This window comes from Pristiophorus japonicus, chromosome 14 (assembly GCF_044704955.1).
Source record: "Pristiophorus japonicus isolate sPriJap1 chromosome 14, sPriJap1.hap1, whole genome shotgun sequence".
Classification (NCBI taxonomy): domain Eukaryota; kingdom Metazoa; phylum Chordata; class Chondrichthyes; family Pristiophoridae; genus Pristiophorus; species Pristiophorus japonicus.
Window position 1 is genome coordinate 56,720,606 of NC_091990.1, and position 16,155 is coordinate 56,736,760.

Sequence of the window (16,155 nt, forward strand, 5' to 3'; positions counted from 1 at the left end):
TCTAGTCACTGTTGCAGCGTAGGATATGCGGCAGCCAATTTGCGCACAGCAAGCTCCCACAAACAGCAACGTGATAATGCCCAGATAATCTGTTAATGTGATGTTTAGTGAGGGATAAATATTGGTCAGGGCAACGAGGAGAACTCCCTTGTCGTCTTTGAAATAGTGCCCTGGGATCTATAAATCCACCTGAGAGAGCAGACGGGGTCTTGGTTTAACCTCTCATCTGACAAACAGCACCTCCAACAGTGCAGCATTCGCTCAGTACTGTGCTTAAGTGTCAGCCGAGGTTACGTGCTCCAAGTCTGTGGCGTGGGGCTTGAACCCACAACCTTCTGACCCAGAGACAAGCGTGCTACCGCCTGGGCCAGGGCCGACGCCATTCCCTGTCTGAGACAAGGTGGCACAAGAGTGCCACCCTCACCCACAGACACAGCTCGGTGCTTTCTCTGCATGAAGTGAGGCTGGGGGATATCTACAGTGAAGTACACCCTCCGCCCAGTCTCACCAACTCCGAGAAGGGCATTGGTCAGGTCTGGAGTCCGATTGACCACACACACCAAATGTTGGTCCATTGGCCAGAGATAGCAGACAACAAAAAGAGAGGAAACCTTTCCCTCATGTGTTGAAACAAAATGGGGACTAGAGAAGAATTTTCAGTTTGATGAAGGATCTCCACCTGACAAGTTAAACTTTGCTCTTTTCAGATGCTGACAAACCTGGTGTGTGATTCTATCACTTCATAGAATCACAGAATGACACAGCACAGAAGGAGGCCATTCGGCCCATCGTGCCCGCGTCGGCTCTTTGAAAGAGCTGTCCAATCAGACCCACTCCCCTGCTCTTTCCCTGCAGCCCCGCAAATGTTTTCCCTTCAAGTATTTATCTAATTCTCATTTGACAGTTACCATTGAATCTGCTCCCACCGCCCTTTCAGGCAGTGCGTTCCAGATCACAGCAACTCACTGCGTAAAGAACTGTTTCCTCATGTCGCCTCTGGTTCTTTTGCCAATCACCTTAAATCTGTGCCCTCTGGTTAGCGACCCTTCCGCCACTGGAAACCGATTCTCCTTATTTACTCCAACAAAACCCCTCATGATTTTGAACACCTCTACCAAATCTCCTCTTAACCGTCTTAGCTCTAAGGAGAACAGCCCCAGTTTCTCCGAGTCTTCCCACATAACTGAAGTCCCTCATACCTTGTACTATTCTAGTAAATCGCTTCTGCACCCTCTCTAAGACCTTGACATCCCTACTAAAGTGTGGTACCCTGAATTGGAAATAATGGCCTGGATGTTAAGTAGGCGGGGTGGGGGCGAAGGTTTGGATGGGAAACGTCTGGGTTTCCCCGCGTGCTGTCGAGTTTTGACTCCACACTCTGCGTCTTTTGTCCTTGACGGGTTTCTCGCCCAGAAGTCAGCCTGTTTAACAGGCTTGGATCTATTTGGGCGGGGAGGGCACCCAGATAGGTTCCATCCTCGACCCCAGGGGTCTCTGTAAAACATGAAAAGCTGGTTAAATCAGAGGCTGCTCACCTCATTAACATATTAAAATTGCCTACCCACTTCCTGGCAGCGGGTTGGCTGCCCGCCCCTTGTCCCGCCTCCATTCCACCCTGTAAGTGGGCAGGTTGGGGTCGAGTTTCAGGTTGAACATGTTTTTACCATCTGACCTGACCCCAACCCAGGCGTTTTTGGGTGTTAAAATTTACCCTGATATTCCAGCTGAGGCCTAACTAGTGTTTTATAAAGTTTTAGTATCACTCCCTTGCTTTGGTACTCAATTCCTCTATTAATAAAACCAACAGCCTTCTCAAATTCTCCTGCCACTCTCAGATTTGTGTACAGACACCCCCAGGTCTCTCTGTTCCTGCACCCTCTTTAAAATGGTACCATTTTCTATCTGCATTGAAGGTCTTGCATCTGTCAGGCCCCTGTTGGAACTAGTTTCTCTCTTGGTCCTACATGTGGTTTGTGGGATGTGTGTTCCACTGTATGTCAGCACCCTTTGAGCAGTTTCAGAGTGACTGCTGTACAGGTTACCAGGGTGCCCTGCTCCTACTGTGGGGTGCTGATCTGACTGACATCATCCAGCGGGAGACAGGGAGGGGAAGTGGCTGAGTGCATGCGCCAACCTTTCCCAGCACAACACAGACAAGCAGTGGCCTGCGGGTAGAATTAGCGGAACGGAAAATGGGTCGGCAAGCGTAACAGTGAGAGATTCTATTCCACAGGCTGCCCAGTGGTACTGTGTCCGTAACCATGCGCACGACTCCTTGCCCCATGGGTTATGCCAGTCGGAGGCACACTGGCTGAGGGGAAGTGGATGGCAGCCAGTGGCTGTGAGGTAACGGCAGGAGGCAAATTGTAACAAGAAGCAACTGTGCACCAGGGGGTTGTCCATGTACATGCCTCTGGATTACAGAAAGGTGCCTGTGGGCGCTCGGTGTCGCCAATCAGAAGTCACAGGGTACAGGGGTCCAGACGCAGGGTATAGGGATTTAGATGCAGGGTACGGTGATGGAGACACAGAGTATGGGGATCTAGACGCAGGGTACGGGGGTCCAGATGTAGGGTACGGGGGTCCAGATGTAGGGTACGGTGGTACTTATGTAACTAGACTAATAATCCAGAAAACGTCAATTCAAATCTTACCGTGGCAGTTGTTGCAAAGACTTGGTTTGTATTCTCTTGAGTACAGGAGATGGGGGCGGGGCACGATCTGATCGAGGGGTTTAAAATGTTTAAAAGGGTTTGATAAGGTCGATATGGAGAAACTCATTCCCCTTGTGGGGGAGGAAGAACAAGGGAATGTAATCTTAACAGTAGAGCTGGGCCATTCAGGCACAAAATCAGGAGGCACTTTGTCACACAAAGGGTGGTAGACATTGGAATTCTCTCCCCCTAAAGGCTGTGGATGTTGGGAGTCATTCGGAGCTTTCAAGACAAAGATCGCTAGTTTTTTGTTCGTTAATGGTATCAATGGATGTGAAGGCAGGGAAATGGAGTTGAGGTACAGACCAGCCAGGATCTAATTGAATGGTGGAGCAGGCCCAGGGAGCTGAATGGCCGACACTTGTTCCTCTTGTTGTTATGTAACAGAGGCTTGATTTCATATCCATCACACTGCACTTTTAACCTAAAACAAAATGAATTTCAATCGGTGGGGCTGTTTAACAGATGTCTGGTGGGACTACAATCCGAATGGTCCCCCAATGTGACTGGGTGGGCCAGGCCATTATCTGAGCTGGTTTCCCAGGCCACTCATCCTACATGGACAGACATGATGATGGGCTCGGAAGCCCCCTGACCTGGGCAGGAGTGGGGGAAAGAAGCGTGTTGTATGAATTGGGAGGGTACAAGGAGGCAAAGTTCTCTGTGAAAGGGGAGGGAGTTAATTGTGATACAGTAGCTGCATAGGGGGAAGGATACCTCTGGGAACTGGGATGCTGGCCATGGGACATATCTTTTGAGTAACTGATGGTCTGGTTGGTCTGGTGGAAATCCAAATGCCACTTTACTTTTCTCCACCCTTGCTGCTGCTAAAACCTCATCCATGCCTTTGTTACCTCTAGACTTGACTATTCCAACGCACTCCTGACTGGCCTCCCACATTTCTACCCGATGTAAACTAGAGGTGATCCAAAACTCGGCTGCCCGTGTCCTAACTCGCACCAAGTTCCCCTCACCCATCACTCCTGTGCTCGCTGACCTACATTGGCTTCCGCTTAAGCAACGCTTCAATTTCAAAATTCTCATCTGCTCCAGCCCCACCGCCCCCACCCCCCCAAGATGAATGCACTCCTCTAATTCTGCCCTCTTGAGCAGCCCTGATTATAATTGCTCAACCATCGGTGGCCGTGCCTTCTGTTGCCTAGGCCCCAAGCTCTGGAACTCCCTGCCTAAACCTCTCCGCCTCTCTACTTCTCTTTGCTCCTTCAAGACGCTCCTTAAAACCTACCTCTTTGACCAAACTTTTGGTCATCTGCACTAATTTCTTCTTATGCGGCTCGGTGTCAATTTTTGATCACATAATACTCCTGTGAAGCACCTTGGGATGTTTCACTACGTTAAATGCACTATATAAATACAAGTTGTTATTATTGTATTAAAAATCTGTTCATTGTGGAGAATAACATTCTGAACATTAACCAGAATGTATTGTTTGTAAGGAACAAGTTATAAAATTTCCAAGAGCAGAATGTTCTCTTGGCCCCACGCCCCCCCCCCCCCGACCCCAGAAACACACCAACAGTTCTGTGCCGTTGACGGTTGTATTCCCTCTTCAGTCTTTCATGCAATTAATGGTTCTTCCCTCTCATACCGATCGACTGATAGCTTAAGTTGCAAACCTCCCGGTAACTGTCATAGGCTTATAATCAGGGCCATCTTCCATCGCCAACTTTTCAGAGGCTGTTTCAGATTTCATGAAGCTGTTGCCAGTTTTCTATATATTAATACCTGCCCTGGGAGTGTTTGGTGAGACAGTGTAGAGGGAGCTTTACTCTGTATCTAACCCGTGCTGTACCTGCCCTGGGAGTGTTTGGTGGGACAGTGTAGATGGAGCTTTGCTCTATATCTAACATGTGCTGTACCTGCCCTGGGAGTGTTTGATGGGACAGTGTAGAGGGAGCTTTACTCTGTATCTAACCCGTGCTGTACCTGCCCTGGGAGTGTTTGGTGGGACAGTGTAGATGGAGCTTTGCTCTATATCTAACACGTGCTGTACCTGCCCTGGGAGTGTTTGATGGGACAGTGTAGAGGGAGCTTTACTCTGTATCTAACACGTGCTGTACCTGCCCTGGGAGTGTTTGGTGGGACAGTGTAGATGGAGCTTTGCTCTGTATCTAATACGTGCTGTACCTGCCCTGGGAGTGTTTGATGAGACAGTGTAGAGGGAGCTTTACTCTGTATCTAATACGTGCTGTACCTGCCCTGGGAGTGTTTGATGGGACAGTGTAGAGGGAGCTTTACTCTGTATCTAACATGTGCTGTACCTGCCCTGGGAATGTTTGATGGGACAGTGTAAAGGGAGCTTTACTCTGTATCTAACCCGTGCTGTATCTGATCAGACAATGATTCTGTTGATTTTGTATACAAACGGGTGGAAAATATTGCAGTCCCTTCTCTGGCCCCTCTGGCAAATTAATGAACACTAAATTCCTCCAAAGTATTAAACTTGGGTTTTTCCTGGTTATTTAGCTCCAATGCAGTGTGTATAATGCGTCATGGTTTTCCTTGTTTTAATCAAAGAATCATAGAATGGTTACAGCACAGAAGGAGGCCATTTGGCCTGTCGAGCCCGTGCCGGCTCTCTGCAAGAACACCTCAGCCAGTCCCACTGCCCCGCCCTGTCCCCATAATCCTGTACATTTTTTTCCTTCAGGTACTTATCCAATTCCCTTTTGAAAGCCACGATTGAATCTGCCTCCAGCCCCTCTTTCACGCCATGCATTCCAGCTCCTAACCACTCATTGCGTAAAAAAGTTTATCCTCATGTCGCCTTTGGTTCTTCTGCCAATCACCTTAAATCTGTGCCCTCTGCTTCTCGACCCTTCGCCCAATGGGAACAGTTTCTTTCTATCTACTCTGTCCAGACTCTTGAACTCGTTCATTTCCCAGCTCTGAGGAAAATGAGGATGATACTGAGTGGACAGGTCAGGCTGGTTAAACCTTCGCACACCGAGTGCTTTGATTGGCGGTGTTTTGGTTGCGGTGGTTGAACGTGAACACAGCCCGTGCCTTCTTTCCCACGCCACTGACACAGGTCAGCATTGCTCACATTCGCCCTTTCAATGTGCTCCCGGGGCACTTAGTTCTGATGCATCTACCTTGCCTGAGTTTTAAAAGATGTTTGGTAATAAGATGGCTTTACTTACAGGTATCCACACCTGTTCGGACTCTTGGAGGAAGCTCCTCTTTCACCTGCAATATAAGGCAGAGATAGAACAAAGAATCTGAGGGATAGGAACATGGCATTAGGTTCTATCAAGCCCACTCCTCCCTCCCCCACAGACCTCTCAGGGACTCCACTCACACACTTAATCCCCTGTGGGAAGTATCTGGATCCATATCTTGCAAGAGTTATCTAGCCTCACATGTCCACCATTTGACCCCGGCTTGCTGCCCTCCAGAGAACACCTGGCCCCTCCCTCAACGCACACACAGTGCAAAATGTGTCAACAACCGAGTATTTTTGCTTGTTCTAGTTTCGGCTTGGCGGCTGTCCCTTTCAATCTACCCACCTCCCACTCAAATTAGATACGTGTGTTGCAGGCTTGGTTCGAACTGGTTTATCAAAGTTGTAGGCTTGAGGGAGGAGCTAAGCTACTCTGAACAAGTGCAGACTGCGAGAGTTGTTCAGTTAAATATAATAATTATTTTTGAATCCAAGGGTTAGTTTTGAAAATCCAAAGCAGCCACGGAAGCCAGTGCAAGTGCAAGTGCAAGTGGCTGGATCTGTGCATTAAGCTGAGTTTAGAGAAAATAACCAAACTAATTGAAATCTGCATGGGATAAGGTGAGGCAGACGAGCTAGCTCCTGTAAATCACTAACGATTACAAGAAAGGAAAGGACTATCTAAAATTAACCATAAAATAGCTTAGCATTTTATTTTCCACTCAAGGAGTTTGATAACTGTCTTTCTACTGTAACTATATAATTGTATTATACAGTCCCCACCGGTTATAGTGAGCAAATTTGTTTGAACGTGATTGGCCCACTGTACGCGATGGCCAGTATAACATGGTAGCGCTATTACAGTGTTCTACAATATAACAAGAATGTTGTATATCACAAGTAAACTCAGCAACTGCATGCAATCCATGGAATGCAAGAGTAAGGAAATCTTACTGCAATTGTACAGGGCCTTGGTGAGACCCCACCAGGAGTACTGTGCACAATTCTGTTCTCCTTATCTGAGGAAGGATATACTTGCCCCAGAGGCGGTGCAACAAAGGTTCACTTGATTTATTTCTTGGGATGAGAGGGCTGTGCTATGAGGAAAAATTGAGTAGATTGGGCCTATACTCTCTGGAGTTTAGCAGAATGAGAGGTGATCTCATTGAAACATATTGGATTCTGAGGGGGATTGACAAGGTTGATGCTGAGAGGTTGTTTCCCCGGGCTGGTGAGTCTTGAACTAGGGGACATAGTCTCAGCATAAGGGGTAGGCCATTTAGGACTGAGATGAGGAGAAACATCTTCACTCAGAAGGTTAGAATTCTCTACCCAAAAGGGTTGTGGATGCTGAAACATTGAGTATATTCAAGACTGAGATTGATAGATTTTTGGATTCTCGGAGAATCAAGGGATATGGAGATCGGACGGGAAAGTGGAGTTGAGGTTGAAGATCAGTCATGATCTTATTGAATAGTGGCACAGGCTCGAGGGGCCGTAGGGCGCACTCCTGCTCCTAATTCTTATGTTGTTGCATTCAGTAAACTTTAATGAGGTGCGAACTAGGCTCGACAAGGTGAGGGCTAGTCAAGGTGGATGCAGAGAGGATATTTCCACTCATCGGGGAAACTAAAACTAGGGGACAGTTTCAGAATAAGGGGCCGCCCATTTAAAACTGAGATGAGGAAGAAGTTCTTCTCTCAGAGGGTTGTAAATCTATTGAATTCTCTGCCCCAGGGAGCTGTGGAGGCTGGGTCATTGAATATATTTAAAGCGGAGATGGACAGATTTTTGAGTGATAAGGGAATAAAGGGTTATGGGGAGAGGGCAGGGAAGTGGAGCTGAGTCCATGATCAGATCAGCCATGATCTTATTGAATGGCGGAGCAGGCTCGAGGGGCCAAATGGCCTACTCCTGCTCCTATTTCTTATGTTCATGCATTCAGTAAACTTTAATGAGATGCGAACTGATGCATAAGCACAGCTGTTTCTTCCTGAAATAAATGGAGACCTTAAGATGCTATAACCGGCAGCTTCGAAATTGACGTTAATGCAAATGGATAACGTTTAAGCGATTGTCTGCTTTAAATCTGCACGCTTTAAGTGGTGGGGACCGTGTCACCACCCTAGTCATTGGCTCATTGTTTGCTTTTTAAATTTTCTTAATGCTTTAATTTTTAAATAAAGTGCGAGGTAATGCTGTCAGAGACGGGAGGTAGGCCAAATAGAGGCACAGGATACATTTCATAGGCTTAATAATAATTACCTGACCAGGGTTGTTTTTTGTTATTCTGGGCAGATTACTGATCGTTTGCTTGGATGTTACGGCTAGAATAGGCATTCTGAAAGGTCTGGGGCCTTGGGGCTTGCCCATGAGAGTGATCTAAGACTCGAGTGCCAACATAATCTGGTGGGCGAAGGGTAGAAGAGACCTAAAAATGTAACACCGCCATTACAGAAACTTGATATTTGATTATTTCAGTCTGTACCAATCCAGTTTAGTGTGACTAACTTTTAAATTCTCACTTCCAAGGGCAAGCCAGTCGGTTGTACAACGGCAACTTGGGACGGGCAATCAGCGCCAGCCTTGCCAGCGACACGCACAGCCTGAGAATGAATAAAGTAAAACTCCACACCCATCCCCAACCGTAGAAGCTGCCATATTGTTGCAAACACCCAACTGGTTCACTATTGTCCTTCAGTGAAAGAGAAATGACCATTCCTATCTGGTCTGGCCTATATGTGACTCCAGTCCATCCCTAGCCTGGCTAGAGATTCCCCTCCCCACCTCCCCCCCCCTCCCCCTCTCACCGCACTCCTTCACACACCCGAGGCAGGTCAATCTTCAATCCCACTTCGACAGGAAGACCGCCCCATACTCTCTGCAGCTCACCCGCCTCCTGAAAATGAGGCCTGAGGCCCTAAATCGGTGGGGCTTTTGGCCTCTCCATTCAGGTGCAGGGATTGTACTTCGTGCTTCCCCCACCATACCCAAAAATGGGCAGGTCTAAATACTGTGTGCCTCAGTATTCTATCCGCCAGGGATTCCATCCAGTAAGCCATCTGGAGAGCGCAGCCAGCCCCATGTTTGATCCAGTGTCAACTGTGGCTCAGTGGGTAGCACACTCGCCTCTGAGGCAGAAGGTTGTGGGTTCCCAAGACCCACTCCAGGGACTTGAGCACATAAATCTAGGCTGACACTCCAGTGCAGTGCAGAGGGAGTGCTGCACTGTCAGAGGTGCCGTCTTTCAGATGAGACGTTAAACCGAGGTCCCATCTGCTCTCACAAGTGGACGTAAACGATCCCATGGCACTATTTCAAAGAAGAGCAGAGGAGCTATCCCCGGTGTCCTGGCCTGTATTTATCCTTCAAACATAACAAAAACAGATTATCTGGTCATTATCACATTGCTGTTTGTGGGAGTTTGCTGTGCATAACTTGGCTGCCGCGTTTCCCACATTACAACAGTGACTACACTCCAAAAATACTTCATTGGTTGTAAAGCGGTTTGAGACATCCGGTGGTCGTGAAAGGCACTATATAAATGCAAGTCTTTCTTTCTTTGTCACGAGAATCCCATAATGAGCAGTCAGAAAGGCACTCACCTCTGCAGCTTCGAGGTAAGGGACCACATAGTTGTCTGGGAATAGGCCTTGGTATCCGCTCACATATCCTTCCCACCAGCCCTCGTCTTCTGTCTCCTGTTAACAAATACCAATCAGAAACTGCTCCTTAAATGTTCATGGGATGGGGACGGACAATTCAACAGTCGCCAAACCATTCACTGCAGTAGGCTCCCATGGTGAGCACGTATCTACCCGATACTGTGAACCAGTTCCCATCATTATGCTTGTAGCCTGAATTCAAAGTGTAAGATATTTTAATCTATACTATGAGGATAAGTTTATACCTCTGTTTATAGATAATTTAAAAATATAATTGTAAATTTAAAACCAACCTCTTTGACCAAGCTTCTAGTCCCCTGTCGCAATATCTCCTTCTTTGACTTGGTGTCAATTTGTATCTGATCAAACTTTCTTGAAGCTCCTTGAGATGTTTTACTGTATTAAAGGTGCTATATAAATGCAAACTGTTGTTGAATCAGGTTGGAATGTGAGACTGCAGTGAATTGTCACATCACCCCGACTGGACATCATCAAGCCCTGGGTGAAAGAATTGGACACCAGGTAGACTGACACTTGACCAGCAGCAATGCAGCTTTCAGTTCTCCTGCCTTTCAACATGGGACACCCTCCATCCCAAATATCCGGGCGATACAGGAGAGACCCTTCAAAACCATGGCGATATTTGGCCATGTCTTCATTGCCTCCAAGCTCAGTTGCTCCTCGCCCTTCTTTTCCGTTCTGTCCTTAACAAATTCAACTCGTCCAAAACTCTGCCACTCACGTCCTATCGCACTCTCACTGGAGAGATACCACCAATGATGTCTCCGCAAGATCCTACAAATCCCCTGGGAGGACAGACACACCAACATCAGCGTCCTCGACCAGGCCAACATCTCCAGCATTGAAGCACTGACCACACTTGATCAGCTCCGCTGGGCAGGCCACATTGTTCACATGCCCGACACGAGACTCCCAAAACAAGCGCTCTACTCGGAACTCCTTCACAGCAAACGAGCCAAAGGCGGGCAGAGGAAACGTTACAAGGACACCCTCAAAGCCTCCCTGATAAAGTGCGACATCCCCACTGACTCCTGGGAGTCCCTGGCCAAAGACCGCCCTAAGTGGAGGAAGTGCATCCGGGAGGGCGCTGAGCACCTCGAGTCTCATCGCTGAGCGCATGCAGAAATCAAACACAGGCAGCGGAAAGAGCGCGCAGCAAACCAGTCCCACGCACCCTTCCCTCAACGACTATCTGTCCCACTTGTGACAGAGTCTGTGGCTCTCGTATTGGACTGTTCAGCCAACTAAGAACTCATGCCAAGAGTGGAAGCAAGTCTTCCTCGATTCCGAGAGACTGCCTATGATAATATGACTATACCTCTATTATCCCTTTGCTTGCCAACTTTCTTTTCTTCCTTCTCCCCCATCGATTTCAAAACCCTTGTCTTCATCTACAAAGCTCTCTATGGCCTCGTCCCTCCCTACATCTGCAACCTCCTCCAAGCTCTCTGTTTTTGTATGCACTCCTTGGTTTTCTGGCCTTCTTCATAACCCTTCGCCCCTTTTCTTTACCCCACTTTTGACCATAAAGCCATCGTCCAATTTGCTCCCACACTCTGGAACTCCCTCCCTTTTCTATATAAACTTGAGGTCATCCAAAACTCGGCAGCCCGTGTCCTAACTCGCACCAAGTCCCGCTCACCCAACACCCCTGTGCTCGCCAACCTACATTTGCTTCCGGTTAAGCAACGTCTCAATTTCAAAATTCTCATCCTTGTTTACAAATCCTCCATCTCGCCCCTTCCTATCTCTGTAATCTCCTTCAGCCCCATAACCCTCCACCCCCCCCCCTCCCCGCCGAGATGTCTGCACTCCTCTAATTCTGCCCTCTTGAGCATCCCTGATTATAATCACTCAACCATTGGTGGCTGTGCCTTCAGCTGCTTGGGTCCCAAGCTCTGGAACTCTCTCCCTAAACCTCTCCGCCTCTCTGCCTCTCTTTCCTCCTTTAAGACGCTCCTTAAAACCTACCTCTTTGACCAAGCTTTTGGTCATCTGCCCTAATTTCTTCTTTTGTGGCTTGGTGTCAAATTTATTTGTTTTGTCTTAAAACACTCCTGTGAAGCGACCTGGGACGTTAACGGCGCTATATAAATACAAGTTGTTGTTGAAGCTACACTCCTTCAAAAACCTCCTCAAAGCCCACATCTTTGATTCTGCTTTTGGTCACCACCCCTAGCCACTGCTCGGTTTGCGATTACATTTTCATCTCCGCCAAGTGCATAGGGACATTTTATTTTTTATTCTCCGTTAGTGCGAGTTGTTGTTTCAAGCTTGCCGGGACCTGGCAAGTTCGTCCCTCAGCAAATTCAAGTGCAAGTGGTGGTTGGGGATGGTGCCAGACAGGCAACACGCTCACTCACCTACCTCTTCATTAGCCCTGACAATCTTCATTTGACAAGGGAATACCTCCCTCCATCCCCAACTTGAAACATGCTGCTTGCTGGGCTAGGAGAACCCCTCCTGCCAAAACCTGCCACCAGGTAAACCAGGGAAGGGCTTTGAGGAGAATCTTTAAATCCAATAAATTCTGATCGCGAGTATGCAGTGCTTGCCTTTTATTTCGGGATTGTATGTGATCTATTTTATCGAAGTTGATGTACAGATGTACAGACATAAACAGAAAGAACAATGATCACCTTATCTAAGACTAGGATAACATCTCCTTTGTGCAGATTGAGTTCATCCTCTGAACTTGCAACATAGTCAAACATCGCCTTATAGTATTCCGTTCCTGAAAAGAAAGATGACCCCATTAAAATATAGTAACCCATAAAATAATGTGTCTGGGTGGGAGACAGGCCACCCATGGGTGGGTGGGTGACAGGCCACCCATGGTGGCACTGAGCCAAAGGGACCAGGAGGGTCTCAGGTTATGGTCTGTACTGAGGTGGGTGACCTTGGCCAGGGAGGTAGCAGGGGCACTACCATTGGCCTCAGCGCAAAGGGTCGGGAGTGGAGGAAATCGGCCAAGCTTACCCATCTGATCATCAGCCACTGACCTTATTGGAAGGTGCGGATGTTGGGTGAGGGCAGGACTGGGCTCAGGAGTGTGGTTGCCCTCAATCAGATAGCCCTGCAATACTCAGTTGTCTGGGTTCAGCACCTGAAGGGTGGTCACATGGGTGAGGAACTAATTATATGTGACCTCCTCTTACAGCGCCACCCAGAGGCTCCAGTGTAGACGGGCAGTTTGTGGCGCAATGTTAGGAGGTAGAATGTATGACTGGAATGTTAGTTTGTTTGAACTCAGTAGCACTGACTTATCATGATCTCTCTCCAGCCTCTGATCCACACTATATATCCTCCCTCTCCCCAACTTGCCTTCAATCTCTTTATCCTCCCCTGCATAGACTTTGGAAGCAAAATTATATTGATCGGTCAGATTTTTCTGAGAGGTGATTTTTGGCACATCTGTTGTCCCACTTTTTACACAACACGAGTCACCGAGGAGCAGACATATACCTCTTTAAATCTGTGGGGCCCGCCGTCATTCAGACAACAAACCCTCCTCCCCCAGCCAGGCCCCTTTCCACTGCTTTGACCGACCTTTCTATACCCTCCTCACACTTCTGGTTAGCAAAGATCCAAAGCGATTCATTTAATGCTGACTTAATAAGGCGTCATCAGAGTGAAGGTTCCATTAGCTTGCCCTAGCAGTGAGAAGCCTTCAGTTTATCCTCAGTATTAAGAGCTAGATGTTACCCTGAGCATCCCCATGATCCCCAGGTGCCCAGGTGAGCAATCTCTAGGTCTCCCCTGGTCCTGGTCACCTGCCCCTGGACCTACCCTAGTGCAATTCTGAAGTCAACGCCACAGTGGCCCCTGGATGACTCTCCCTCACTCTGGAAGAAGGGGCTTGAGTTCCACTCACTCTCCGCACATTTCCACAACTAAGATCTGGGACTCTGTGTCTGGGAGATGGTAAACACAAAACCCAGTGTCCCACCATTCTATGTCACAATGCATTAGGGATTCAACATACTGCGCCCACCAATGTTCAAAGAGTGGCACTTAAAGCGGTGTGTGAGCATTGTCTGTGCACAAGATTGAACGCACTGGATACAAACCCATCTCTTGTCTAGTGGTTCCAATGTCTGCTTTGGGATGTGCTGATCTGAAAGTTGTGTCCTACAAAAAAAAAATAAACATTTTGACTTCAACAGCAAGCATTCTGACACTTTTCATAGAAAAGCACTTTTATTAATTACAGCTTTCCTGTGTCAGCCGTGGCTCAGTGGGTAGCACTCTTGTCTCTACTTTGGTTGGTTGTCGGTTCAAGTCCCACTCCAGAGACTTGAGCACAACAACCAGACTGACACTTCAATGCAGTACCGAGGGAGTGCTGCACTGTCAGAGGTGCAGTGTTTCAGATGAGACGTTAAACTGAGGCCCAGTCTATCCTCTCCGATAAATCTAAAAGATCCCATGGCACTATAACGAAGAGGAGCAGGGGAGTTCTCCTCGGTGTCCTGTTCAATATTTATCTCTCAATCAACATCTAAAACAGATTATCTGGTCATTGCTGTTTGTGGGAGCTTGCTGTGCATTACATTTCCTACATTACAACAGTGACTTCACTTCATTGGCCGCAAAGCGCTTTGGGATGTCCTGAGGCCGTAAAAGGCACTGTACAAATGCAAGTTATTTATTAGAGGACAAATTCAGTGCTCCCGTGCTCCAATGGGATTCTTGCCTGAAGGGAGTATGGGTCGGAGATAAAGTTACAACACTATGGAGACCATCCTCCAATGATGCTCCTCTCTAAGAGAGATGTGGGAGCATGGGATTGGTGAATTTGTTTCGATATAATATCACTGTATGTTTCCTGTTGCAAAATGACAGCCATCAATGCAGAACAGTGCACTGTACCTGTTGCCACGCGGTCAGTCTCGAGCATTCCTCGGTCAGGTATAGCAGGGGCTGGATGCAATGCGTTGCCTTTGACATCTGATGCAGAGAAAACCTTGGCTTTGTTGGGCTATGCGGCTATCTCGTTAACTGTCGGGTGTGGATATTGAGACTTCTCAATGACTCAGGTAAAATCCCTGGATCAATGGAAATATTCAGCCTGGTTTGCTTCATAATTTCATCATCATAGACAGTCCCTTGGAATCGAGGAAGACTTGCTTCCACTCTCAAAATGAGTTCTAAGGTGACTGAACAGTCCAATCCAAGAACCACAGTCCCTTTCACAGGTGGGCCAGACAGTCATTGAGGGAAGAGATGGGTGGGACTGGTTTGCCGCACGCTCTTTCCGCTGCCTGCGCTTGGTTTCTGCATGCTCTCGGCGATGAGACTCGAGGTGCTCGGCACCCTCCCGGATGCACTTCCTCTACTTAGGGTGGTCTTTGACCAGGGACTCTCAGGTGTCGGTGGGGATGTTGCATTTTATCACGGAGGCTTTGAGGGTGTCCTTGTAACGTTTCCTCTGCCCACCTTTGACTCATTTGCCGTGAAGAAGTTCCGAGTAGAACGCTTGCTTTGGGAGTCTCGTGTCAGGCATGCGAACAATGTGGCCTCTTATCAACAACGGTTTCATAATTTGGACCATAGTTGACACCCAAGCTATGGGTTCATTCCAGCACTCTCTCCATAGGCTGCTTCAATACAACAGGCTCACGCTTGGGGCTGCTTCTGTAAAGTCCTTACTCTACAGCATGAAATCACACGAGGCACATTCTGGGGACAAGGTCACTCTGTGACCTCAACTCTTTATTCCAGCACTCCACAAGTGATGACCCTGCGTGGGACCTCTCTTTATATACCTGGGAGATCAGGTAAGGAGTGTCTCCCACAAGTTCACCCCTTGTGGTCAAGGTGTGCGTCTAGATTGTGTGTATACAGTAATACAGTGGTGTTACATACATGACAACACCTTCCCCCCCCCCCCCCCCCAAAAGTCTTGTTGGGATCATAGGTTTAGTCTTTCAGGTGGTCTACGCTCCCTCGTGGAGCGCAGCAGTTGGGGCTCTGGTTGTTGGACACTGATGTGAATATCTGTCACCTGTGGTGATTCCGGCCTGTCCGGGCTGACCGCAGGGACTGTGCATTCTTCTGATTGCTCTTGTTGCTCATTCACTGGTGGTGTTGTGAGCTCCATCGCATGGTCTTCTTCAGGTTCCTCCGTGACCCTGCTGAACCTTTTTTTACTTGGTCCAGATGCTTACGGCATATCTGGCCATTGTTGAGTTTTACCACGATGACCCTATTCCCCTCTTTGTCAATTACAGTACCCTCAAGCCATTTGGGCCCCATGGCGTAATTGAGGATGAATACAGGATCATTTATTTCTATACATCACCCCCTCGAATTGCGGTCATGGTACTCGTTTTGTGACTTGCGCTTGCCCTCAAATATGTCGGTTAGGACTGGGTGAATGAGGGACAACCGAGTTTTGAGTGTCCGTTTCATTAGTAGCTCTGCGGGCGGGACTCCCGTGAGCGAGTGCGGTCGGGATCTATAGGCCAGCAGGAGGCGCGATAGGCGATTTGTAGGGAGGGTCCTTGAATCCTGAGCATACCTTGCTTAATGATTTGGACCACACGTTCCGCCTGGCCATTAGAGGCCG

The 16,155-nt window shown here is 48.0% G+C and overlaps 1 protein-coding gene across 1 annotated transcript in view; it reads right to left on the minus strand.

Annotated features, from left to right (window-relative positions):
* Positions 1-16,155, minus strand: part of sh3d21 (SH3 domain containing 21) — a 131,117-nt gene that overhangs the window by 36,102 nt on the left and 78,860 nt on the right. The window contains exons 7-10 of the mRNA XM_070898718.1: positions 13,655-13,715; positions 12,224-12,318; positions 9,504-9,599; positions 5,879-5,924 (exon numbers count right to left, since the gene is read on the minus strand). Coding sequence (XP_070754819.1) covers positions 5,879-5,924; positions 9,504-9,599; positions 12,224-12,318; positions 13,655-13,715 — 298 coding nt within the window. The remainder of the gene's footprint in view (positions 1-5,878; positions 5,925-9,503; positions 9,600-12,223; positions 12,319-13,654; positions 13,716-16,155) is intronic.